At 40.1% G+C, this 25,476-nt stretch overlaps 1 protein-coding gene across 16 annotated transcripts in view; it reads left to right on the top strand.

The window, feature by feature from the left end:
• Window positions 1-25,476, top strand: part of mycbp2 (MYC binding protein 2) — a 291,326-nt gene that overhangs the window by 126,030 nt on the left and 139,820 nt on the right. For 14 of the 16 annotated variants that reach the window (XM_069890301.1, XM_069890291.1, XM_069890299.1 and 11 more), the window contains 10 exons: window positions 1,649-1,736; window positions 1,916-1,965; window positions 2,044-2,216; window positions 2,299-2,443; window positions 14,822-15,028; window positions 20,083-20,138; window positions 20,228-20,343; window positions 21,756-21,853; window positions 22,403-22,519; window positions 24,236-24,376. In XM_069890301.1, coding sequence (XP_069746402.1) covers window positions 1,649-1,736; window positions 1,916-1,965; window positions 2,044-2,216; window positions 2,299-2,443; window positions 14,822-15,028; window positions 20,083-20,138; window positions 20,228-20,343; window positions 21,756-21,853; window positions 22,403-22,519; window positions 24,236-24,376 — 1,191 coding nt within the window. The remainder of the gene's footprint in view (window positions 1-1,648; window positions 1,737-1,915; window positions 1,966-2,043; window positions 2,217-2,298; window positions 2,444-14,821; window positions 15,029-20,082; window positions 20,139-20,227; window positions 20,344-21,755; window positions 21,854-22,402; window positions 22,520-24,235; window positions 24,377-25,476) is intronic. The other 2 variants (XM_069890302.1, XM_069890303.1) reach the window with 2 other exon arrangements.

Raw genomic sequence — 25,476 nt, 5'->3', positions numbered from 1 at the left:
CGCAAATTGGGATTGAGAGGGGATCTCATAGAGACATATAAAATTCTGGCAGGACTGGACAGAATGGATGCAGATGGGATGTTTCCAATGATGGGAAAATCCAGAACCCGGGGCCATGGTTTGAGGATAATAGGCAAACCATTTAGGACCGAGATGAGGAGGAATTTCTTTACCCAGAGGGTGGTGAATCTGTGGAATTCATTGCCACAGAGGGCAGTAGAGGCAGGTTCATTAAATATATTTAAGAGGGAATTAGATCTATTTCTTCAGTATAAGGGTATTAAAGGTTACGGAGAGAAGGCGGGAACGGGGTACTGAACTTTAAGATCAGCCATGATCTTGTTGAATGGCGGAGCAGGCTCGAAGGGTCGAATGACCTACTCCTGCTCCTATCTTCTATGTTTCTATGTATTCACCTTGGTTTTCGTTCCAGTGCTGGATGCACCATATCTATATAGATATCTGCAATTTTGATGATCAGTTGTCAGAATTTAAGTGAAGGCCTTTGAAGTTGGGACAAATTTAGAGATCAGTGACTCACCAGGCCTTGTATCTGTGCGCATACCACCCCTCTACTACCTGCCATCCATCCCAAAAATGTAACGGAAGATTAATGAGGAATGGGGTTAAGGCAGAGGGGAACCAATTTCAGGAGGTGAGAGTAGTGGAGTGGAGTTGAAAGTGAAATTTATTGAGTGTTACAGACAATCCTATTCATCATTCTGTTGGTGTTACGATCATTGATGTTAGCAAGCACAGAGTTTAAAAAAAACTCATTCCTGGAGTGGAGTGAAGCACCCTTTAATTAGACTGAGTGTTGGAGTCTTAGAATTGTTTTAAATTATCGGATGCCGATCTCATCTCTAGATTTCAAAAGATTCCCAGTGTTTTTGTGTGCAGTGATTATTTTGAATTGGATGGAGATGTTTCTTTTTTAAAAGTGTCACTCTTGGTGCTCGAGTCTCAATAATTTACAGATTTTGTTGTCTTGATGCCTATTCATTTCCACTCATACAGAGTGGAAAATGACACTGATAAATGGTAATTTTTGTTGAAATTGTCAGACTGATGCAAAATTCAGCATTGCTGCAAGTGTGCTGTGGCTTTGTTTTATTGTAATCACCTTGGAGCTGTCATTTATTGTGTATACTTCCCTTGAATTTCTGGATGGCCTCAAAATCCTTGTATTCAAAAGCAAAACACTGCAGATGCTGGAGATCTGAAATAAAAGCATTTTGAAAATGCTGAGTTTCTTTGGAGAGAAAATTCTCACATTTGTCTGACATAACATTTGGTATGAGGGTCAATTGTAGTCTTTTCTCATGCATCTAGTTGGAGTTGAACAATAATTAAATGAATTCATGAACTAGAGAATGGAACAGTTAACCACTACTGCCACAAGGTTGCACCAATTTTCAAATCCAAATCCATGATGTTGTACAGACCTCCTGTAATTGAAATATTTTGGGTTAGACTTTCTGATTTTAATTTATGATCTTAACTCGGGTATCCAAAACCATACAAAGACTGCCCTTGCATACTGGAAAAGTAAACCTTAGGTTTGTTTATTTTTGTAAGTCCCATCCAAAAGCTCTTTTTCTTTAATTTTAAATGAGGCACATGGCACAGAAGTATATTTGTTTTACAGGGAATCCTACAACTAGAAAAGGAATTGGCATACCTTGGAAGTATGTGTGCAGCATCGCTAATGAAAAAAGACCTCGCACTTCCTGTTGGTATGGATGTTACTTTTAACCATCACAAATTTACTCAGAGGAATTTGTGCAACATTCTTAGTTTATTGGTGGATTCATCATGCATTACTTAGAATTATATTGTCATGTTTTGATTAGTAGTAAAAAATACAATGTAAAATAAAAATTACACTGCTTTTAAATCAACTGTGTTTGGACAGGCAATGAAGTAGAGGAAGATCTTGAACTCCTTGAGGAATCAGCTTTGCAGGTAAGCTGTCAATTGCAATATTTAAATAGCTGATTGTTTTCATTATTTTTAGCTCTCACATATTTCTTTTTTTATCAGGTCTGCAAAAACCATGCTGGCTTATTAGGAAAGGGGCTTGCTTTGTCTCATTCACCGACTATTTTGGAGGCACTTGATGGTAATCTTCCCCTCCACCTGCAGAGCAATGAACATTCATTTTTGGAGGATTTCATTGCCTGCATACCTGGCTCCAGTGGTGGACGACTTGCAAGGTAATATTTTAATCTAGAATCTTAAACTTCATCCATTTGTTAAAACATAAGTTATTTCTTTTGCTGTTCTCCATGTTGTTAGATGGCTTCAACCGGATTCCTACGCAGATCCACAGAAAACTTCCCTGATATTGAATAAAGATTACATCAAATGCAGCTGGCCTGCCACCATCACAGTTCAGACTAAGGACCAATATGGAGATGTCGTTCATGTTCAAAATCTAAAGGTATAAAACTCATTAAAAGAAAGTGTGATCGAAGTACAAACTGAAGATCGTATTATTTAGTAATAAACTATATGTGATTAAACATAAGCCTATGTTTTGGAAGGAAAGGAAATGTCTTGCTGGTAGAAATAATTACAATAAAGAAACATTTCAATTAATACTCTGAGTCACTCGTGGGGAAAATCTAGGTAATATTTTTTCAGTTCAAACACATTTTCTTTCATAAAGTACAGAGATGACAGTACTAGGGTTAAATGTTAGATGTTTGCATTACCATCTCAATTAACATTATTGTTAAAAGTGATGAATTTCCATTTCTATCAATCACATTGATTGAGCTTTACAAAATCTAAACACAATTGAACAAGATATCCAATATAGATTCCATCTGTGCAATTATAACTTGAAACCTGGAGATAGTTTATTGTGACCAACAATTAATGCTTATATTCAAGTTACATACTATTTAAGTTCTTTAGTTGTATAATGTAGAACAGTATTGCACAAGGACTTAAAACAACTCCCTTTTGCCTGCACACGGTCCATAATCCCTCTATTCCCCACCTGTCATATGCTGACTAAATGTCTCCCGAGCATTGTTATCATATTTGGCAGCACATGAGAGGTACCTACCACTCTTTAAGAAAACTTTCCTTGTAAATATCTTTTAAGTTCATTCCCACTCCCCCACCCCCATTCAATCTTAAAGTGATGCCGTCTTGTATTTGATTTTTTTCACTCCGAAGGGAAAAAAGACAACCCTTTATATTTATAAACTTCTATCAATTCACCCCCTCAGTTCCAGAGAAAACAGTCCAGGTTTGTCCAATTTCTGCTTGTAGTTATTACTCTCTAACAGAGACAACATCCAAATGAACCTCTTCTGCAATCTCCCCAGAGCCTCCACATCCTTCCTGTAATATGATGAGCAGAACAACACACAATACTCTAAATGTCCCGACTTTCTTTGGTGAACTTGAGTAAATATCGTGTAATCCAGTAGTTTTTACTTGAAACATTTTGGTTAGAAATCATCTCATGGGGTGGGGGGGGGGGGGGGGGGGGTGGTGGTGTCGCTTGATGGGAGCTGAGGAGCGAACCCAGATTGAGAAGACAAAAATAATTGAGACCTACTAAAAACGGCCAAAAAAATAAAAACATAGGAGGAGCCAGAAGAAGGTACAAGGAAATGAAAAGGACGAAGAAAAACAAGCAAGTAACTGAACCAGCCTGCCAAGTGGCGGAAGCGACCCGAGGCCAGCACTGGAGACGAAGAATGGAGTGGAAGAGACCCCCTCCCTGCAATACGAAGAACAAAATAAGAAAGTAGGTGGAGGTGAGTCGAGGTCAAGGTGGGGGGGGGGTGGTGCTTTCCCTCTCCTGGAACAGCTGGGAGTTGGGAACCGACCAGCGAGAGATACCCTCAGTGGAATTGTGGGAGGAGTTAAGGAACGTCGGAGACGGGCCTTCAACACAGAAGGAGCCAGAAAGGTTTGAAACTCCCAATGAGCAATGGGATTGAAGGGCATTAAGCAGCCAGCATAAGAGGAAGAGCCTGGGACGAGGCCTTGAAAACAACGATCATGTTCAAAGCATTAATGGCGGCCGAGAGGCGGAACAGGAACGTCCCGGAGCAAGGGAAGAGTCTGGATAGATGGGAGGACCCTGCAAATGCAGAGATCAGCCCTACAATGGTGCGAGGAGGTGGAGGAGCAACAGCAGGAGATGGAGGAGTGACAGTGATAGTAGAAACGAGAACTGGAGGTGCAAATCAGAAGGAGTGATCCAATAGAGAGGGGATATAGACCCTTCCCCAAGAGATGTCTTGAAAGCAATGGAGAGGGGGTGAGACACCTCTGTGAAAAGTTAGATTTTAAAAAAAAATAGACTTCTTGGACCAGGGGCTAAATAAAATTCAGGGGACCCTGAGTAGGTTAAGAAACAGGGTGGCAGATGTGGAAGATAAGGTGGAGGAAAACTCTGATAGAGTTAACACAATGGAGACAGAAAAGGAAGCATAAAGAGAAGATGTGGCTAAAATTGGAAAATTATAGAAGAAGAAACAAATGTTAAAATTGTTCAGTTAAGGGAGGGTATAGAAGGGAGGGACATCACTACCTTCCTTCAAGACTGGATCTCAAAGTCATTGGGCGGAGACAAGTGGGGGATAATATAGAAATAGGAAGGGAGCATCAGTCCTTTGCCTCTGTCCTGGTCAGAAGCCAAGCTCTATCTTGAAGCATTTAAGGTTCCAGAATAGGGAAAGAATTTTGCGTGCAGCAGCAGTTGGTGCAAATGAAAGGGGAAACCATTGGAGGTTAATGGGCAAAAGATATTTTTTTACCCAGACATTAGCACAGAACTGTTAAAAAGGAGGAAAGAGTTTAACTCTGAGGGCACTCAGGCAGAAAGAACATGAATTTGCCCTTTGCCATCCAGTGACACTGAAAGTAATGATGCCCAGCGGTGGGAAAAGGAATTTTTAAAGAATTTTATGGAATATGCCAACAAACTGCCAATGGTCAAAAAGTGAACATTAATGATTTAAAGGAAGAGAGGACGTTAAAAATATTGAGCTATTGGAAAGATGAACATAGAGTCAATATATAAGCAATATATATGATTAATACTTGTCTGAAAACTGAAATGTGATCATTCAGTATGATAGCTTGGTAAATTTGGATAAAATATGTAAAACAATATGTGAATGTCAGAGATGGAAAGATTATGTCGTTAAGGGTTGAATAGTTGTATTCAAATTTAGTTAATTGTTAACTGTAAGAGTTGAAGTTCATAAGATGATATTTAAACAGGAAAGGTTATTGATTCTCTATGTATATATTTGTCAATGAGAAAAATGGATTATCTGGGAGGGCTATGGGGTGGGGGAGTAGAAAAGGGGGAGGAGAATGGGTACATCATGCATGATCCATAAAATAGAGGGAGAGGCACTAGAGCTAGAGAACAGATGGGAGAGGGAGGAAGGAGGAGTGATCTAAGAAAAGAGGATTGATTAGGGAGAGAGGAAACAAGGGGACTGGGGTTTATGTTGTAAGATGTTGGGTCTGCGTTGTTGTCATGGCTGTTTTTGCAGGATGTATTGTAGACTCAGGGTGCTGGTCCGGAAGGTCAAGGATAAAAGATTGGATGGACATTGGACGGGGAGTGGTGGGGATGGGGGGGTGGGAAGCATAAATGTGGGGAGGATCTCCAAGACAATGATTAATACAATTAATTATCTGAGTTTTAATGTTAATGAATTAATGGTTGAAGAGGAAAAGAGTCTTGGTACACATCAAAAAAAATGAAAGTGGATATAACCTTTCTCCAAGAGACACACCTTACAGAAGGAGAGCATCAGAAGTTAAAAAGATGGTGGGTCAGGTAATGTCATCCTCCTTTAATTCTAAGGCAAGGGGAGTAGTGATTTTGATATGAAAAATGTTCCAGTTAGGGTGGAGAATGTGGTCAAGGATAAATCAGGAAAATATGTAGTGGAACACTGTCAGATATATTCGGAGTCCTGCACCCTATTGAATAATATGCCCTAATTTAGAGAATGAGAAATTTATTCAAGATATCTTTTTAAAATTGGGGGAGGGTCGAGAAAGCAGGGGACTTAATTTTTGTCTGGATCTGGTTTTGGATAAGTCGATGAAAAGAGTAACAAGGCTTAAGGCCGCCAAAGCCACATTGACTTTTATGAAAGAGCAAAGTTTAACAGATGCATGGAGAAGGCAGCATCCAAGGGAGAGGGACTATTCCTTTTACTTGAGGCAATCTGTACTAGCATAGATTTATTTTTGGCAGCCCAAATAGAGGGAAGGGTCACAGAAACCGAGTACATGGCAAGACTTTTGTCAGATCATTCCCTCCTTATACTTACACTGGATAATCAGGCGATGCTGTTGAAGAAATCAGAATTTTGTAGCTTTATTGGAACCCAGATAGATGTATTCTGTGAAGTTAACTGTTCCTCTACTACGGATAAATTTCTCATGTGGGGCACTTTAAAGGCATATTTGAGAGGGCAAATAATTGGATATAAAACTACTAAGAGAGAATATTCGAGAGAGGTGGAGTAATTGAAACAAGAAACAAGAGATTACTGGATTAGAAAAGGATTTTCAAAGAACAGGCAGAGGAAAAATATAATTATCAAATACGAAGCTCAGGTATAATACACTTCAAACCTATAGAATAGAGAAGACCATTGTGAGAAATATTGTAAGCTAGGGGAAAGGGCCCATAAAGTTCTCTCCTGGTAGCTGAGGGCAGAACAGGCCTCGAGAGCAATTAATGCAATACAAAAGGGGAATGACAGGATTTCGTACAAGCCGAAGGAAATTAATGATACTTTCTGGCAATTTCTGGCAGTTATGTAGAACAGACTCAAAATTGGAACTACCAAATTTAGGTCCAGAAGATCAGGAGGGGCTAAATGCCCCTTTAACAACAGAAGAGATAGAGGAAGCATTAGGTCTACTGCAAGCTGGCAAGTCTCCAGGGGAGGACGGGTTCCCCCTGAATTCTACAGGGAATTTAAGGATCTTTTGATTTCCCTCTTTAAGAAAGGTTGCGGATCAAGCAATGGAGACCCGTACTCTTCCATAATCCTTTTCAACAGCAGTCATCACGGTGATTCCCAAAAAGGACTGGGACCCACTGAAACAGACTCATCTTGTTACTGATTGTGGACAGTAAGATTCTTGCCAAAGCTCTCGCAAATAGATTGGCAAAACATTTGCCAAAATTAATAAATATTGATTAAGCAGGCTTTGTGCAGAAGTGACAGGCTGCAGATAATATAAGTAGAATGTTGAACATTCTTCACGGCACAATCAAGGGGTGATCCAAGTGTAGCTATGGCCCTGGATGCAGGGAAAGCATTTGACAAATTAGAGTGGGACTATTTATTCAAAGTGCTGGAGAAAATGGGGTTGGGATCAACTTTTATAAATTGGATTAGGGCACTATGTGCCCAAGGCTAAAGTTGTGACCAATAGGCAAGTACCTTCAGCCTTCCCACTATCTAGATCCTACAGACAGGAGTGTCCATTTTCTCCAGCTCTATTCATAATAGCTATTGAACCATTGGCAGAAGTCAATCACCAAATTCTAACATTAAAGGAATCACAGTGGGCCAGGAAGAAAACAAAATCTCAATTTGCTCATGATGTCCTGATATATCTGGCAGACCCTGTAAACTCATTGGCCAGGCTTCATTCCACACTGGAAGATTATGGGAAGATCTTTGGGTACAGAATTAATTGGGGTAAAAGCGAAATTATGCCACTCACAAAGGTGGACAAAAGTGAATTGGAAAAGAAAAGTCAATTTGAGATGGCCACAAATGGGGATTAAGTACCTGGGAGTCAATGTCGACAACAATATATCAAATTTGTACAATCTTAATTATGTCTCCTTGTTCACAAAAATTGAAGAGGACCTAAATAGGTGGATGACCTTGTCTATCACATTGATTGGCAGGGTCAGTTGTGTAAAAATGTATGTGTTGCCGAGACTCCAATACCTCTTCCAGACTTTGCTCATAGCATTGCCCCGGAGATTCTTCCAAAACCTCTACACACAGGTAAGTAGATTTTTTTGGAACAGAAAGGTATCCAGGGTTTCAATGCAGAGGACTATAATCTGGGTGAATTGAGATTACTTGATTTCAAAAGTATTTTTGGGCAACCCAGTCGAGGTGGATCGCCTCGTTTTTTAAGGGTGCAAACTGGTCATCACACGGTAAATGAGAAGGTAGCAGGAGAATTTATTTATAAATAGGATGCCAAATTATTATCTGGCAAGAAGGACAACCCCATACTAAAACATACACTATAAGTGTGGAACAAAATTAATCAATGTATTGGTCAGAAGGTGGGGTTGGCTCCAAAAACCCTCTGACTCAAAATAATTTAATACCATTGACTATTGATAACAAGATCCTGGACACCTGGTGCCATAAGGGGATCAAGTGTATCAAGGACTGTTATGAGTGGGGGCAGCTCAAGTCATTTGAGCAGTTAAGAATTAAATATGATTTGTCAAATAAGACACTCTTTTGCTACTTTCAAAGATTTGAGGGACAAATTGGGTCCAACCATCGAGCTACCAGAGTGCAGTGACATGGAGACTTTGATTCAAAGAGGGAACACAAAAAAGTTTATTTTGGCAATGCATTCTCTGTTCCAAGCAGAAGGCCCGAAACTGGGGCTTCATAGGTCAAGGCAGAGATGGGAGTTGGACCTAGGTGTTACGATATAGATTGGTGCATTATAACTTTGTTCACCAGATATACCTCACGCTGCAGAAATTGAATATAGGTAAACCAGAAATTTCAGAACAGGTGAGGCAGAGACAGGAATCTTTGTGCCCTCAACCTGGTCATGCTCCAAGGTGAGGCCCTTTTGGGTAGAGCCAGGCCAAGCCCTAAGAGAAGATCATAGGTAAAGAGACTCCACAGGACCCAGAGTTATTCCTGTTGGGAAACATCATGGACCTAAGGATTACGATGAAGCTGTCCAAATTTCAAATCCAGTTTGTGTTGATCGCTTTGGTGCATTGGTGGTGGCCAGGAAGTGCATAGCAGTTACTTGGAAGTTAGACTCTCATCTGGGCATTGTGTGTTGGAATATGGAAATGCAGATCTGTGTTCCCTTGGAGAAGATTACCTATAACCTAAGGAAAAAATATGAAACTGTACTTAAAAATCTTGTAACAATACCTGTGTAATATAGGTGCAAGGATATGGTGTTCCCACCACCCCCCCCCCCCCCACCCCATGCTTAGCTGCCTGTTCCTCCCCCCTATTCTTCCTCTCCTGGGGGGAAGGGTGGGAGGGTCCATTCCAATCAGGCCAATCATGTTAAGATGAATGTAAGAGACCTGAGAGGATGGGTGTTCAGTCCCGACAGACCCTGTGGTTGATGTGGTCTTTTTTTCTTTCTTCTTCCCTTTTTCCTTTTTAATTTGTTACTTGTCTTCAGTTAAGTAAATACGCAGACGATACAAAAATAGGGGAGTGGTGGATAGCAAGGAAGGTTTTCAGGGATTACAGAAGGATTAGATTTGTCTGGAGTATTTTTGCCTTTTTATGTAAGTTTCTTTATTTAAATGGTCAGTGTTTTTTTGGTTGATTTCTGTTGAGGTGGTGAGGGTGGGATAGAACCAGACTCCACAGAAGAATGTGTATATACTTGATGAATGTGATTGTTGTACTGTGAATTATTGGAACTGTTTGAGTTTAAAAATTTTAAATAAAATATTAAAAAAAAGAAATCATCCATTTATATTTCACTTTTGAACTTCATCAGGCCTTCATTTGAGATTTTTTGCCTCAAATAGTTGAAACATAATTGTGTGAATCTGCATCATGTCGTTCATTTAAAAGTCACATTGAAATGAAAAAGAGGAATATGAAGAGTTTGAAGATAGAGCCTACTTTCTGATTGGCTCAGTTAAGAATTTTTTTTTAATTTCACTGAATGCTGTGAGATGAATTAAAGAATAATAGATGTATGAAAAAGCACTATTCATGCTTTTGGTCTCCTGATTGATTTTAAAAATGTCAATATTCCTTTCTGGTTTAAAAGGGTGAATCATATAACCATTTAGTTTATGGCATGGAAAGAGGCCATCTTGGCCCTTCAAGTCCACACTGGTTCACTCAAACAACTCCAGTAGATCCCCCTGCCTATTCTCTTCCCATAACCCTCCAACCCCCTCTTATCCATGTATATATCCAGCCTCCTCTTAAATGAAAGAATTAACTCTGCCTCAACTGTTTCCTCTGGAAGATTATTCCATTCAGCCACCACTCTCTGAGTGAAGAAGCATCCTCTAATGTTTCTCCTAAAATTTTGCCCCCTTACCCTCAACTTATGTCCTCTTGTTTTAATCTCCCTTCCTCTCGGGGAAGAGTCTACTTGCATCTAGCCTTATCTATTCCCTTCAAAATTTTAAACACCTCTATCAAATCCCCTCTCAACCATCTACGTTCCAATGAATGAAGTCCTAACCTCTTCAATCTTTCTCTGTACTCTAGGTATTTTAAGCCAGGCAACATCCTTGTAAATCTTCTCTGCACCCGCTCCACCTTATCTATATCCTTCACATAATTTGGAGACCAGAACTGAACACAATACTCCAAACCTGGCCTCACCAATGCCTTTAACAGTCGCAGCATCACTTCCCAGCTCCTATGTGCTATGATTTATGAAGACTAGCATACCAAATGCCTTCTTAATCACCCTGTCAACATGGGAAACAACCTTCAAGGAATGCTGCACCATAACTCCAAGATTTCTTTGTTCTTGTGTGTTCCCCAATGTCCTCTCCTTTACAACACATGTCCTATTTTGATTATTTTTACCAAAATGAAGCACCTCATACTTCTCTACATTAATTCCATCTTTCAGCCCAAATCTCCAGACAAATCAAATCATTCTGTAATCCCTGAAAACTTTCTTCGTTATCCACCACTCCCCCTAATTTTGTATCGTCTGCGTATTTACTTACCCAGTTAACCACCCCATCATCCAAATCATTAATATAAATTATGAACAACAGGGGAACTAGCCCCGATCCTTGAGGCACAGGCTTCCATCCTGACAGACAATTGTCCACCATGACCTTCTGCTGTCTATCCTCCAGCCACCTCTGAACCCATCTTAATATTTCTCTATTAATCCCTGGTGACTGAACCTTCCTTACTAACCTTTCATGTGGAACCTTATCAAAAGCTTTCTAAAATCCAGATAAACTACATCAACAACTTCATCCACCTTTCTTGTCACTTCTTCGAAAAACTCAACAAAGTTCGTCAAACATGACTTCCCCTTCACAAACCCATGCTTGGTGCTCCTGATTAATCCCTGTTTATCTAGATATTTGTACACACCATCTCTTAGAATACCCTCCATAACTTTAACTACCACCGAAGTCAAGCTTACAGGCCTATAATTACTTGGCCGACACCTCGTGCCTTTTTAAAATAATGGAACTACATTAGCAACCCTCCAATCCAGCGGCACCACACCCTCCTCCAGTGACCTTTGAAAAACCACTGACAGTGCCTCCACTATTTTCTCCCTGACCTCCCTTAACGTCCTGGGGAAAATCCCATCAGGACCAGGAAAATTATCAATTTTACTGACCTTAGAAGCTCCAAAATCCTCTCTTTACTAATCCCTATCTTTTCCATAACTCAGCCATTTCCCTTACTTATCTCACATCGTCCAATGTCCTTTTCCTTTGTGAACACAGATGAGAAAAAATTGTTTAATATTCCTCCCATCTGATACGGTTCCTCGCACAGTTCACCACTCTCATTTTCCAGCGGTCCTATTCTATCCTTAACCCTCCTTTTAGTATTCACATATCTGTAAAAACCCTTAGAATTCACTTTTACTTTATCAGCTATTGACACCTCATACCTTTTTGGCTTTCTAATTTCCTTCTTCAGGTTTTTCTGCAATCTATGTAATAATCATACATCTTATCCATTTTTTGCTTCTTAAATTTAGTATATGCCCCCCGCTTATCCTGAACCAACTTCCTTATTTTTCCAGAAAACCACCGTTACCTTGAACTTTTGGCCTTGCCTTTCGATCTGACTGGCACGTAAAGATCCTGTTCTCTCAATATCTCTTCTTTAAATACCCTCCAAATCTCCTCTACATCTTTTCCAGAAAAAAGATCAGCCGATATAATTTTCTGCAAATCCCTTCTAATTTCTTCAAATCTAGCCTTCCCCCACTCGAAGGCCTTCACCCTCGAACCTGACCTATCCCTTTCCATATTTAAGTTAAAGCTAATGGACCCATGATCACTGGATCCAAAGATTTCACCAACGCACACTTCCGTCACCTGCCCTGTTCCGTTCCCTAACAATAGATCTAAAACTGCCTCCCCTCTAGTAGGCACGTCAACATACTGCAGTAAAAAGCAATCCTGAACACATTATACAAAGACTAAGCCATCCTGCCCTCTCACTGATCGTGTTTCCCAATCAATGTTAGGAATACTGAAATCCCCAACTATCACAACCTTATTTCTACTACACATCTCAGCTATTTCCCTGCACATTTGTTCTTCCAGTTCCCTATCGTCTTTTGGCAGCCTATAATATATCCTTATTTTTGTAGCCTCATCTTTCTTATTTTTTAGTTCAACCCACAGAGCCTCCCGCGATGACTCCTCCAGTCTATCTTGTCTCAGCACCATTGTAATATCTTCCATGAAAAGCAACGCCACACCTCCCCCTCGTACCCCGCCAATTCTGTCACATCTAAAGCAGCGAAATCCCGGAATATTTAGCTGCCAGTCACAACCTTTCTTCAACCATGTCTCACAAATTGCTATCACATCATTACGCCATGTGTCAATCTACACCATTAGTTCATCCACCTTGTTTACCACACTCCTTGCATTGAAATAAATGCATCTCAGAGATCTTCCACATTTAACTTTCTGCGTCTCACTCTCTCTACAATTGTTACTATGGCCACTATTTATTACCTGCTGCTGTTCCACCTCCAGATTGTGCGAAAAAAACTTTTTTCTTTGCCTAAAGACTCTGTTCTTGTCATCCTCCCTGACATGAACCCCTGTCCCCAACCTTACTAGTTTAAAGCCCTAGCAAATGCTCCTGCCAGGAGACTGGTACCTCTGGGATTTAGATGTAACCCATCCTTACAGTATAGGTCCCATCTCTCCCAGAAACAGTCCCAGTGGTCCAAGAACTTAAAACCTTGTCTTTTACTCCACCCGTTCAGCCACACATTCAATCTCCACCTGACTCTATTTTTATCCTCACTATTGTATTGTGTGGCACAGGAAGTAATCCAAAGATTACACCCTTAGTCATCCTTCCTGCCTAACTCCTTATATTCATTTTGTAGGACCACTTCTTCCTTACTACCAATGTCGTTGGTACCGACATGAACCACGACCTCAGGCTCTTTCCCTTCCCCCTTTAGGATGTTCTGGACTTGCGTAGTCACATCCGGGACCCTGGCTCCAGGGAGGCAAACCACCATCTAGTTTTCTTTATCTCGTCCACAAAATCCTCTGTCTCACCAGAGACAGATAACTATCACCCTATTCTTCCTATTACTTCCTTTCTGGGCTACAGAGGCTGACCCTACACCTCTGCCTACCTTAGCCTGACTATCCCCTTCCTCAGTACTCAAGGAGGAGTACCGAGTTCTGAGGATTTCAGGCTCAGATGCTATCTCTTGAGCCCGACCTTTCTCTTTATTCTTCCTAACAGTAACCCACTGCCCCTCCTCCTGTGACCACCTGACTATAACTCCTATCTATGATGGCCTCACTCTCCCTGACCATAGTGAGGTCATCGAGCTGCAGCTCAAGGTCCCTGACTCGGTCCCTTAGGCACTGCAGCTCAGTACACTTCGTGCACTTGTGGACATCTGGGAGGTTAGATGACTTCCCACATGTGAGGAAGGGAGCAGAAAACTGCCCTCACACTCATCCTTCCTCCTTCTCCTTGTACCTTATCAGTGTAAATATTAAAAGATATATATTAAACTAAATGTGACCATCTTACCTCAATTTAGATATGCTCATCCTCAGTCTCTGCTCGCCGAAGCCTCATGAGCCTCAAAGCCCCACTCCTTCACCAACTGGGCCACTCACTCACTCGGCTGCTTCTCGCTGGCCGCTCCCTGTGCCTCCCCTCTTATTTATTGGCCCACTAATCAATCTTTTTTGGTGCATAATATCTAAGTGCAGTATGATTAGTGTAGCCGTGAGCACAGCGCTATTACAGTGCCAGCAACACGGGTTAGAATCCAGTGCTGTCTGTTGGGGGTTTGTACATTGTCCCCATATCTGCTTGGGTGTCCTCCGGTTGCTTCTGGTTCCTCCCATCCTTCAAATCGTACAGGGGTTGTAGGTTAATTGGGTGTATTTGAACAGCATGGGCTTGTAGTCCTGAAAGGCCTGTTGCCTTGATGTTATATCTAAATTTAAATAAAATCATTGGGGACTTAAATGTATTACAACCATTGAAATACATAAGGTTGAGTTGGCTGCTTTAGCATACGGTTGAAGAAGAATGAGATTCAATCTTAACTCTCATGGGGGGGAGGGGAGTTGGGGTGGAGAGGAATGAAAGTCCTATTTTGTTTTCTCTATTTAATCTTGTCCTTTTTCTTAAAATACCTCTCGTCATGAGGAAATATACTTAAGTAGAGTGGAATGGGGTGATTCTGATGGACAAAAATGCAATTTTACTGGCATACATTATCACATTAACACAAATAATTTCTGTATTAAAGTTTATTGTACTTCTACCCAGCATATAACAGTAGTGACATCTATTAAAATGTTTATTTTTGTTCATGGCAGGTTGAGGTGAAGGCTGTTCCTCTCTCTCAAAAGAAATCTGTACAGCAGGAGAATACTAAAAAAATGCACCGTGTTCCCGGGAACCCTCCGATGGCTGCTTCAAGTACTGATATGACATTTGGTGGATTGCCATCTCCCAAGCTGGAAGCATCCTATGAACCAATGGTTGTAAAAGAAGCTCGATATACAGCAATCACTATGATGAAGGTAATTATGTGTATTTTCCTCACCCATAAGTGAGAGGCCAGACAGAACTCTTGCAATTCTTCAGATGCGGCCTCCCCAGTACTTGCACCATTTGCAACAGAAGCTCCCTCCTCACAAATTCAATACCTGTAGCAATGATGTCCAACATTCCATTTGCTGCCTTGAATACCTGTGTGCCTGTAGACGGCCTTTTGTCATTCACCCACAAGCACTGCCAAGTCCCTCCGCAAAAAACGTATGCTGCAGTCTTTCACCATTTAAATTGTCTGATGTTTTATTTTCCCTTACAAAGTGGATGACTTTGCATTTACCAGCATTATACTCCATCTTCCAGACATTTGCCCACCCACTTAACATGCCTGAATATCTCTGCATCCTCTGCAAATTTGTTTTTCCAATCAATTTAGTGTCACTGAGGTGTGCGCGTGTGCATGCGTGTGTGTGTGTTTGTGTGAGATATATATATAAAAAAAACAGTACAACTCCGATTATCCAAAATGGTCAGGACCAGACCCATTTCAAATGACTGAATTTTTCGGAGAACTGGTCATTTAAAAAAAAACATCCCAGTAGCAACAGCAAATTACTTGTAAATCTTTAAACAATAACAAACAATAAGGGAAGGATTTTTAAGCATTTAATCCTCACCAAAAAAATACTGGGCCACGCCAATCACCGAGACCTCTCAAACGCCACCAATTCCCAACATGTCCCCACCGTTGCCGCCGATCCACAGCTGAGGCTTTCCGGGCTGGTGGAACATTTACTGTTGAGTCAGCAGCCTTCAATCTCCCCATGGGCTCATTGCGGCAGGGGCTGTTCTGGCTTGGTATCCTGGTTCTCGATGTTGCAGCCTGACACTGACCCAGTCTTCACCTGTACATAATTTCCTCCCATCAGCTGTTACCAATCACCCATGCCGAGTCCCGCTTCTGCCTGGGAGGCCACTCTCCTTGATGATGCGCGGACAAGGGATTCTTCCAACCTCATTTATCCAAAACTTTTTGGAGCCGAACTGACCTCACAGGTTGAAAAAATTCACTCGCCATGAAGTTAGAACAATGACTGACCTAGTTTCCGGTATCTCCATCCCCTCTCTCTCTCCCTCCCCTCTCTCTTTCCATTTCTTCTTTACCTTCCCCTATTGACTTCTCTCCAACTCTCCTTCTCAAACTGGTCCGGCATCATTAAGGAGAATGATGTCCCAAGGGCTCCCAGGCAGGAATGGGACCTTGGGCCTAGTGGAGTTCTCTCCCCTCCCATCCATGGCTCACCGAACACAGAATCCGAATCCGCCCCTTGGCCTACTTCCCCAGTGTGCATGTGTGGTATGCCTAGAGGAGGATTTGGAGTCGAGAGCTCCAGTGACCAGAGAGACAGGAGCCTGCTAACTCACCAGTAAGTGTTCCATTGGCCCAGGAAGCCCCCCCCCCCCCACCACGGACATCTGTGGCAGTGGTGGTTCGTGTCGTGGATCAGCAGTGGCAGTAGAGTGGACTCGGAGATTGGCAGCAGTTGGATGGACTTGATGATCAGCGGCTGCATTAGGTTTGTCCGTGATCGGCGGCGGGCAGCATTTTTCTTTGGTGATAATTAAACATTATTTTAGTGCTTAAAAAGCCTTCCCTTATTGTTTATTGTTGTGTAAACACTGTTACTAGTGATTTTCTGTTGCTACTGAGCTCTTTATAAAATGTGGCCAGTTCTCCAAAAAAAAACATTTATCCAACATAGGCCCAGTCCTATAATTGGTGTTTATATGTTATGTGTCCAATGGATGTTGAGGATGGAGCGGAGGCAACGCTGGTGGAAGCGTTCTAGGAGCCGTAGGTGGTGCCGGTAGAGGACCCATGATTCGGAGCCGAACAGGAGTGTGGGTATGACAACGGCTCTGTATACGCTTATCTTTGTGAGGTTTTTCAGTTGGTTGTTTTTCCAGACTCTTTTGTGTAGTCTTCCAAAGGCGCTATTTGCCTTGGCGAGTCTGTTGTCTATCTCATTGTCGATCCTTGCATCTGATGAAATGGTGCAGCCGAGATAGGTAAACTGGTTGACCGTTTTGAGTTTTGTGTGCCCGATGGAGATGTGGGGGGGCTGGTAGTCATGGTGGGGAGCTGGCTGATGGCGGACCTCAGTTTTCTTCAGGCTGACTTCCAGGCCAAACATTTTGGCAGTTTCCGCAAAACAGGACGTCAAGCGCTGAAGAGCTGGCTCTGAATGGGCAACTAAAGCGGCGTCGTCTGCAAAGAGTAGTTCACGGACAAGTTTTTCTTGTGTCTTCGTGTGAGCTTGCAGGCGCCTCAGATTGAAGAGACTGCCATCCGTGCGGTACCGGATGTAAACAGCGTCTTCATTGTTAAGGTCTTTCATGGCTTGGTTCAGCATCATGCTGAAGAAGATTGAAAAGAGGGTTGGTGCGAGAACACAGCCTTGCTTCACGCCATTGTTAATGGAGAAGGGTTCAGAGAGCTCATTGCTGTATCTGACTCGACCTTGTTGGTTTTCGTGCAGTTGGATAACCACGTTGAGAAACTTTGGGGGGCATCCGATGCGCTCTAGTATTTGCCAAAGCCCTTTCCTGCTCACGGTGTTGAAGGCTTTGGTGAGGTCAATGTGCACATACATATTTGCCTATACCTCTATATTGTACATATGCATGCTTAAATACCATAATGAATAAAATGTAAAAACTCAACAGTACCTATTAAAATTTACATCGGTAATATTAGTAATAAGAATATATGTGTATTAAGCTCATGGTGAGCTCGGAGTATCTGTGATTGGACAATACTTGATCGGGAATAAATTGTGGTATGGCTTACGCATGCACGCACACACCCCCCCCCCCCCCCCCCCTATATATTGCACACACACAACCCCTAAATATTGCGCACACGCACAACCCCTATATATTGCACACACAGAACCCTATATAATTGCACACACACAACCCCTATATATTGCACACACACAACCCCTATATATTGCACACACACAACCCCTATATATTGCACACACACAACCCCTATATATTGCACACACACAACCCTGATATATACATATATATGCACATATGCTTTGAGAGTTTGATAATGACCAGAATTAACACGTACCTAAGCTCTCCACTCAGCTCTGGATCACCTAGAAAACAGCAATTCATACATAGTGCTGCTCTTCATCAACTACAGCTCAGCCTACAATACCATTATTCCCTCAGGGCTGGTCAAGAAGCTACAAACTCGATGCCCATTCTGCAACTGGATCCTTGACTTTCTCATTGGAAGTCCACAGTTGGTACAAATTGGAAACAATGTCTCTTCCTCACAATCAACACAGGTGCACCCCAAGGATGTGTGCTTCGCCGACTGGTCTACTTTTAGATCCATGACTGTGTGCCCAGGCACAATTCCAGTGCTGTCTACAAATTTGCTAATGGCACCACAGTTGTTGGCAGAATCACAAATGGCAATGAGAAAATGTACAGGAAGGAGATAGATCAGCTCGTTGAATAATGTAACGACAACAATCTAGTGCTAAATGAAACCAAAACCCAAGGAGATGATCGTGGACTTCAGGAGGAAGTCAGAGGAACATGACATGGTCCTCATTGAGGGCTCAGTAGTGGAGAGGGTCAAGAACTTCAAATTCCTGGTTGAGAACATCTCTGAGGATCTGTCCTGGAATCTTGATGTTGATGCAATCACAAAGAAGGCTCACCAGCGGCTATACTTTGTGAGGGTGATTTGGTATGTCACCAAAACTCTTGTGAATTTCTACAGGTGTACTGTGGAGAGCATTCTGACTGGTTGCATCACTGCCTGGTATGGAGGTGTCAACTCTCAGGACAAGAATAAACTCCAGAAGGTTGTTTACTCGGCCTGCGACATCATAGACACCAGACTTCACTCCATCAAGGACATCTATACAAGGCGATGTCTTAAAAATGCAGCCTCTATCCTCAAAAACCCCGCCACCCAGGCCATGCTCTCTTCACTCTGTTACCATCAGGGAAAAGGTATAGGAGTCTAAAGATTCAATGGCGCAAGGACACTTTCGTCCCTTCTGCCATCAGATTCCTGAATAATCAGTGAACCAAAGACACTGCCTTACTTTTCATGCACTATTATTGCAGAACACCAAATTTCATGACGTGTTCATGACAATAAATCCTGATTCTACCATGTATATGTGTGTGGGTGTATGTGTTTGTGTGGGTGTGTGTTTATATAGATTGCCAACCAAAGCAAGACTCATTTATCCCAACTCTTTGGCTTATATTTATTTCATTACCCCCAACTCATGTATCCTCATAATTTTTTTACATGGCACCTTATCGAATGCCTTCTGTAAATCCGAGAATACAACATTCCCCTGTTCTCATCTGTCCATTGCTCTTATTCTATCCTCGAAGAACTCCATTAAATTTGTTAATGTGACCTGCCCTTCCAGAATTTATGACTGATGAAATGATCACAATCCAGATGTTTCAATATTTCATCCTTAATGATAGCATTAAGGTTTTCCTGACTGCAGACATTAGCCCTAGTTACCTGCCTTTTTCTTACTTTTTTTGGTCATAGCTTGACTTTTGGAGTCTTTCAATCTGCTGGCATCTGCCTCGAGAGTAGATAATTTTGGTCAATTTATCACAAGTGCATCCACCATAATTTTAACCATTTCTTTCAGTTTACTGAGATCCATTCCATCATGACTAGGGGGTTATGTCTACCTTTATATGGTTATATGACCCACTGATTTGCTCAGTGCTACCTCTAGCAATAGCAGTAGAATTGAGGTCCTTGAATCTCATTGCAGCTTTAACATTACTTTTTGACATGTTAGACATGTCTTCCACTGTGAAAACTAGTCATTCAAGCCCTTGCCATTTCTGCATTCTCATCTTCCAAAGGGCCTACGTTCTCTAGCCAGTCTTGAAATAATGCGAAACACATTGACAGGTGTTAACCAAGTAGCTATCTGGTGAGTCAACTTGTAACATTGTGCTATTTTCCCTTTGAGTTGCATTTCTTCTATATGACATTGTCTTTCTGCAGGCATATGAAAATTATTCATTTGAAGAACTTCGATTTGCATCACCCACACCTAAAAGGTAAAATTACAAACCTAAAAAGTATTGTTGTGAAGCACCATAACAAAGGTTGAGTTTGACTTCTTTTATAATTTGCTTAAACCTTTTAGACCAAGTGAAAATATGTTAATACGGGCAAATAATGATGGTACATACAGTGCAAACTGGACCCCTGGGGCTGTAGGTCTTTACACTATCCATGTCACAATAGATGGGATTGAAACAGGTAAGCATATTGAATTGCAATTATTATTGGAAAATGCCATCATAGAGATCTGGTTTAGGATTTCAGTCTTATTTTCCACAATTACCTGTAAATACTTTGGAAATTGTTTTTTATTATTATTTTAGTCTTGTCCTTTGCATTGTTTTCTGCCATTGTAGCCCTTTGGAATTTTGAAAGCACAATCATCCACTTCAATATCGAGTTGTATTGTGTGGAGAAAAGCCAAAATTTCCTTACATGATATAGATTTCTCTTTTAAGTACCAGGTACTTTGGGATTTTTGCACCAGCTGTGTATGAATATACATAGTCTGAGCTTGTCACTGCTATACACCAACAATGTGCCTGCAGGGGCATCCACACAGGCTTCTTATTGATTTGGATGAAAGATCTTGACTGAAAAGAATCAAAGTTAATCAGAATCAAGATTTATTGACATGAACAAGTCATGAAATTTGATGTTTTGCAGCATCATAGTGGAAACATTCATATTATAACCATCTTACGACATTACTAAAAACATAAAATAATAATAACAGAGTGAAATCTGGTGCCTGTGATATTGCAGGCTGAGTTAAAAACCCTCTGGAGTTTATACTTGTCCTGAGATTCAGTGCCTCCATACCAGGCAGGGATACAACCAGCCACAATGCTCTCCACTGTACACCTGTAGATGTTTACGAGAGTCTTTGGTGACATACTGAATCTCCTCAGACACCTCACAAAGAACAGCCACTGTTTTTAATTCAAGGTTTTTTAAATTGTTTTATTTTGTTTTTGTACTTCAATTTATCTATTTTTGAAGTTTTAATTATAAATGCTAAATTTCTATAATTAATTCAGTTTTGGAATATTATGAATCCCAAATGTGATATGTTGGCAATTGGCTAAGATGAGCATGTGGCTTCATCAGCTGTCAGTCTTTTCTGTATTGTGAGAGGAGCATGTTTTGATATTTTTGCTTGAAGATTTACAAGCAGAAGGCTGTTCTGGCCTTTATTGCTTTGATTAAAGTCAATGATTTGAACCAAATAGTCTTCAGACCATCTGTACAAGTTAAGTTTGATTTTTTTTTCCAATAAGCACAAGAATATCTCTCCCATTTCAAACACTCACACCAAGAAATGATTTTTATTAATAATAGTGAACAATTTCTGATTTTCTGAATGGCATTTAAATTAGATTTTTCACTGTGAAGCATTATTGATGTAATTCATTTAGCTATTTGGATTCATCATTTTGAAATTCTCATGTGCATTGAATCAGTTATTGCAAAATGTTTTAATTCCATTATTTTGAACTCAACATTTGCCTATATATTAAAAAGTTCGATTTTAAGACTGACTTATTTTTAAAGTATTCTTTCTTGATGTGCTGTATTTTTAAATGAAGTTTCTTTTTCTACCTTGACAGATGCTGGTCTGGAAGTTGAGGTAAAAGACCCACCAAAAGGGATGATACCTCCATGCTCTCAAATGGTTAAACCAAAGATTGAACAACAACCAAACAAGGTACAAACCAGATAACTCACCATAAATGTGTTTTACTGCAGGAGAGTGGCTGGTACTTTAATATTCTTATTGTGAAAGTAATGGAAACATCAAATTTCTAAGTGTTCATAAATTAATATATTTGTGTTGGAAAAAAGTTTTACAGATCATGTAAAACTCCTGTGTAACTGTTTATACTCGTCCCCTTGTATTAATTGTTATACTCTTTTACAGATTGATTATGACACTTGTATACAGTTTGTTTGCTACATGTTGGGAATAACCCAATTTTTGTCGATGTTCATGCAATTTAAGGGTTTACCGGTTGACTCCAGAAATACCGGTTCAGCTTGCTGTATCTACAATAAAACAATAATGTGCATGGAACATTTTCACACTATATCAATGAAGCAGCCAATTTCATGAAACTTTCACTTAATACAAACAAATTCCTTGGTGTCAGCTTTTTAATCTACAGCTATATTAGTTTACCTGTTTAACATGTGGCTTTTTAACCTGAACAGCTTTTTATCTTATTTCTTTGTCTTACTGTTTCATTGCTTCTCTCAGGTCCGCAAATTTGTGACAAAGGACAGTGCAGGGCTTCGTATACGTAGCCATCCTTCTCTTCAGAGTGAGCAGATAGGCATAGTAAAGGTCAATGGAACCATCACTTTCAATGATGAGGTAAAGAACATTACTTAAGAGGAGGATTGACAGATTAGGTATTTAAAAAAAAAAAAAATTCTGCATAAATATTGGGGGAAGTTCTTTAAATAATTTGCTAGCAATAGAGGAACAAAGTTATTAGTCTATCCATCGCAAGCTTCAGTAATTTTTGCAGCAAGTTAGATTATATGTGCAGTTTCATTTTTGATTTGCTTTGACACATGCAAGTAACTTTGAGGCTACAGTCTGGAAATACTGTAAGTGGGCATCTTTGTTCTAGGCTTTACATGTATTACTTGATACATGTCAAATAAAAATTAATCTTGAGTCATAAAATGTATCTCCATGAATAGTCAGGAACATTACCAATATTCTAGTGTATTCATGCAGTCAATAAAATATATGCTAATTATGTTCAGATAAGTTTGTACCAACATGAAAATTGTGTGAATTCTAGATGTTACTTGCCAACAGATAAGGTCTGCTTATTGGATGAAGAAACAAACTCTGTATTCCCATTAGAAATGGGATTATTGGGCTTTCCAGCTCCGCACCAATAACTAAATATGGGCAGATTTAGAGCTGGGATGTACAGAACCATTACTGTAGAAAGGCAATATAATACTGCACAACAAATTTTTTCAGAAGGTTTGCTTCCTGAGAAACAAATTGGGGATTTTGATGGAACACAAAGATAATTTCAGATTTGCTGTATCACGTAGGAAGTTGGAGAAACAGTAAATAAACTTTTATTAAATGTTTAAATGGCATAATGTACCTCAGAGCCAAGCTCTCATGTTGACTAAATATTGTACAACAAATATGAGGAGCCCAGGATTTGTCTTTACAACCAAATTAAAGCTCATAGGCTTTCATAATAAGTTCAATTATGCTTTGACTTTGAGCACTAAGTGTATGTATAATCGTCACAAATGTAACAAAACTGTTGTGACATTGACTAGATATTTCTGCTGTGTTGAATCTTCCAGAAGACAATAAGAGCTGCTGTTAAATCCACTCACTTTGCTAAAGAACATGTGTATCAACATGCATTCAGTCTATCAAATATAATGCACAGCATCTGTATCTGTGAGCTGCTTTTACAGCCTGTCTAAGCATGCCCAGACCTAAGACATTTGCATATTCAGGCATGCTTGGACTGACCAAAGCAGCTTGCTTTGTGGGCAATATACGAGTAGACAAAATATGACAGGAAATCAGAAAAATAGGTGGTATCTAAAAAGGTGATTTTTCATGATCACCAGCCCAAAATCTATAAAAATCACCCAAAAATGTTCAGGAAGCAAAATCTGCTTTGTCCAGTGTAATTAGCAAATTGGGTCAGTTAAATATATTAAAACTAATTTGTGTGTCATAAGTTTGCAATGAGAGTAATGTACACAGGATGGCTGGAACTTTAATACATGATGAATAGTGGTTTGGAAGTTACTTCCCTGGACTTGCTTTGTCCTGCATTTAATGGGCCCTTTTGCACCATTTTAAACAGAAGCAACTTGCAACTTATCATTGCAGTTTATGTTAAATAAAAGATACGAGCTCTGATTTTCTGCTGGTCATTCTGTCATCTATTCAAAAAATATTTTACAGTTTACTCCAGGCTAAAATCTAGTCTACGATGCCCACCTTTTCTCTAGTCTGGAGCCTCATAGTCCTTTCTAGCACTGGGGCAGTTACAGGAGGGCACGGCTCGTTTTTGTTGCTTGTTTCCCATAGATCCACAATGATGATGGGGTATGGCTGAGACTGAATGATGAGACTGTAAAGAAGTATGTTCCCAACATGAATGGTTACACTGAAGCCTGGTGCCTCTCTTTTAACCAACACCTGGGCAAGAGCCTTCTGGTCCCTATTGATGTAAGTAAAGGTGCCAATGGTGAAATGCCTGTTTTGGCAGTTTAACCCCTTTGCTGTCTGAGCAGTGTGATGCACTATTTGCTAAAAATGCATTGATTAAAAATCTATTTGCTCCCACCTTTTAATATTAACTCTTAGAATTCATGCAGCAATTTTAATTCTTAAAGGATGAAGCCCATTGATTTGGAAGGCTATGATTTTAATAAAGCCTAAAATCTAGTTTGATGAGAAGAGACAGTCTGTTCTTAATCAAGGAGTTGCTTTCATGTTATGAAGTTAATGCAGGGAAACTAATGCACCAAGCTAATTAAATATTTGAAACATTCAATGCAGCTCCTAATATTTTTAGTAGATGAGAGAGTGAAATTATTTTAGTTAATTCATGAAAACCATTCTTGAGCTTAATTGAGGGAAACATGTTGACTGAGTAGCTGAAAATATCAACAGGAGATACAACTCTGCCAACATATGGACTAAATAGATTTTAAGAAATATTTGATTAAATATCTAAACAAATCACCATTTAATTGCTGCAGTGCCTTCCGTAATTCTTGAGTCACTGATGCCATTTTATTGTTCAATCCCATTTAGTTAGGCAAGATGTTGATAAACAGTCAGGTATTTTTTTTGTTGGATGTGCAGAGAGAATGATGGCTGATGCAGTGTAGACTAATGTGAACCACTTTGGGGAGTGATTTTTCAAATATGTGGACCATTTTTTATTTGTCCTCGATTCTTTAATTATCTACACCATTAATATTCAAAATATAATGTTATATGGGGGAAAAAGCAGGAAAATGAATACTTAGAAAATCCTATCCAGTTGTCAATTGTTTAGGTCTGTATTTAAATTGAAGCCTTTTGTCCTTTCTTCAAGTTGGCCACATGCTATACCTTTGCTTCTACCTGTTTTCTAGTAGGGGATAAGGGAAGAATACAGATAAATTTAATTTTAAATAAGGTCCACTTCAGTAGCAGAATTTAAATATACAATGGCAGTTCTCATTCTATGAAATAAAAATAAGAGATAAAAATGTTTTAAATTGGAAGGAATTGGAATTTCTTTTAGAACAATAAAGACATATGGAAGGTACTTGATT

Source organism: Narcine bancroftii, chromosome 7 (genome assembly GCF_036971445.1).
Source record: "Narcine bancroftii isolate sNarBan1 chromosome 7, sNarBan1.hap1, whole genome shotgun sequence".
Lineage (NCBI taxonomy): Eukaryota > Metazoa > Chordata > Chondrichthyes > Torpediniformes > Narcinidae > Narcine > Narcine bancroftii.
This window is presented reverse-complemented; position numbering and strand designations above follow the sequence as displayed.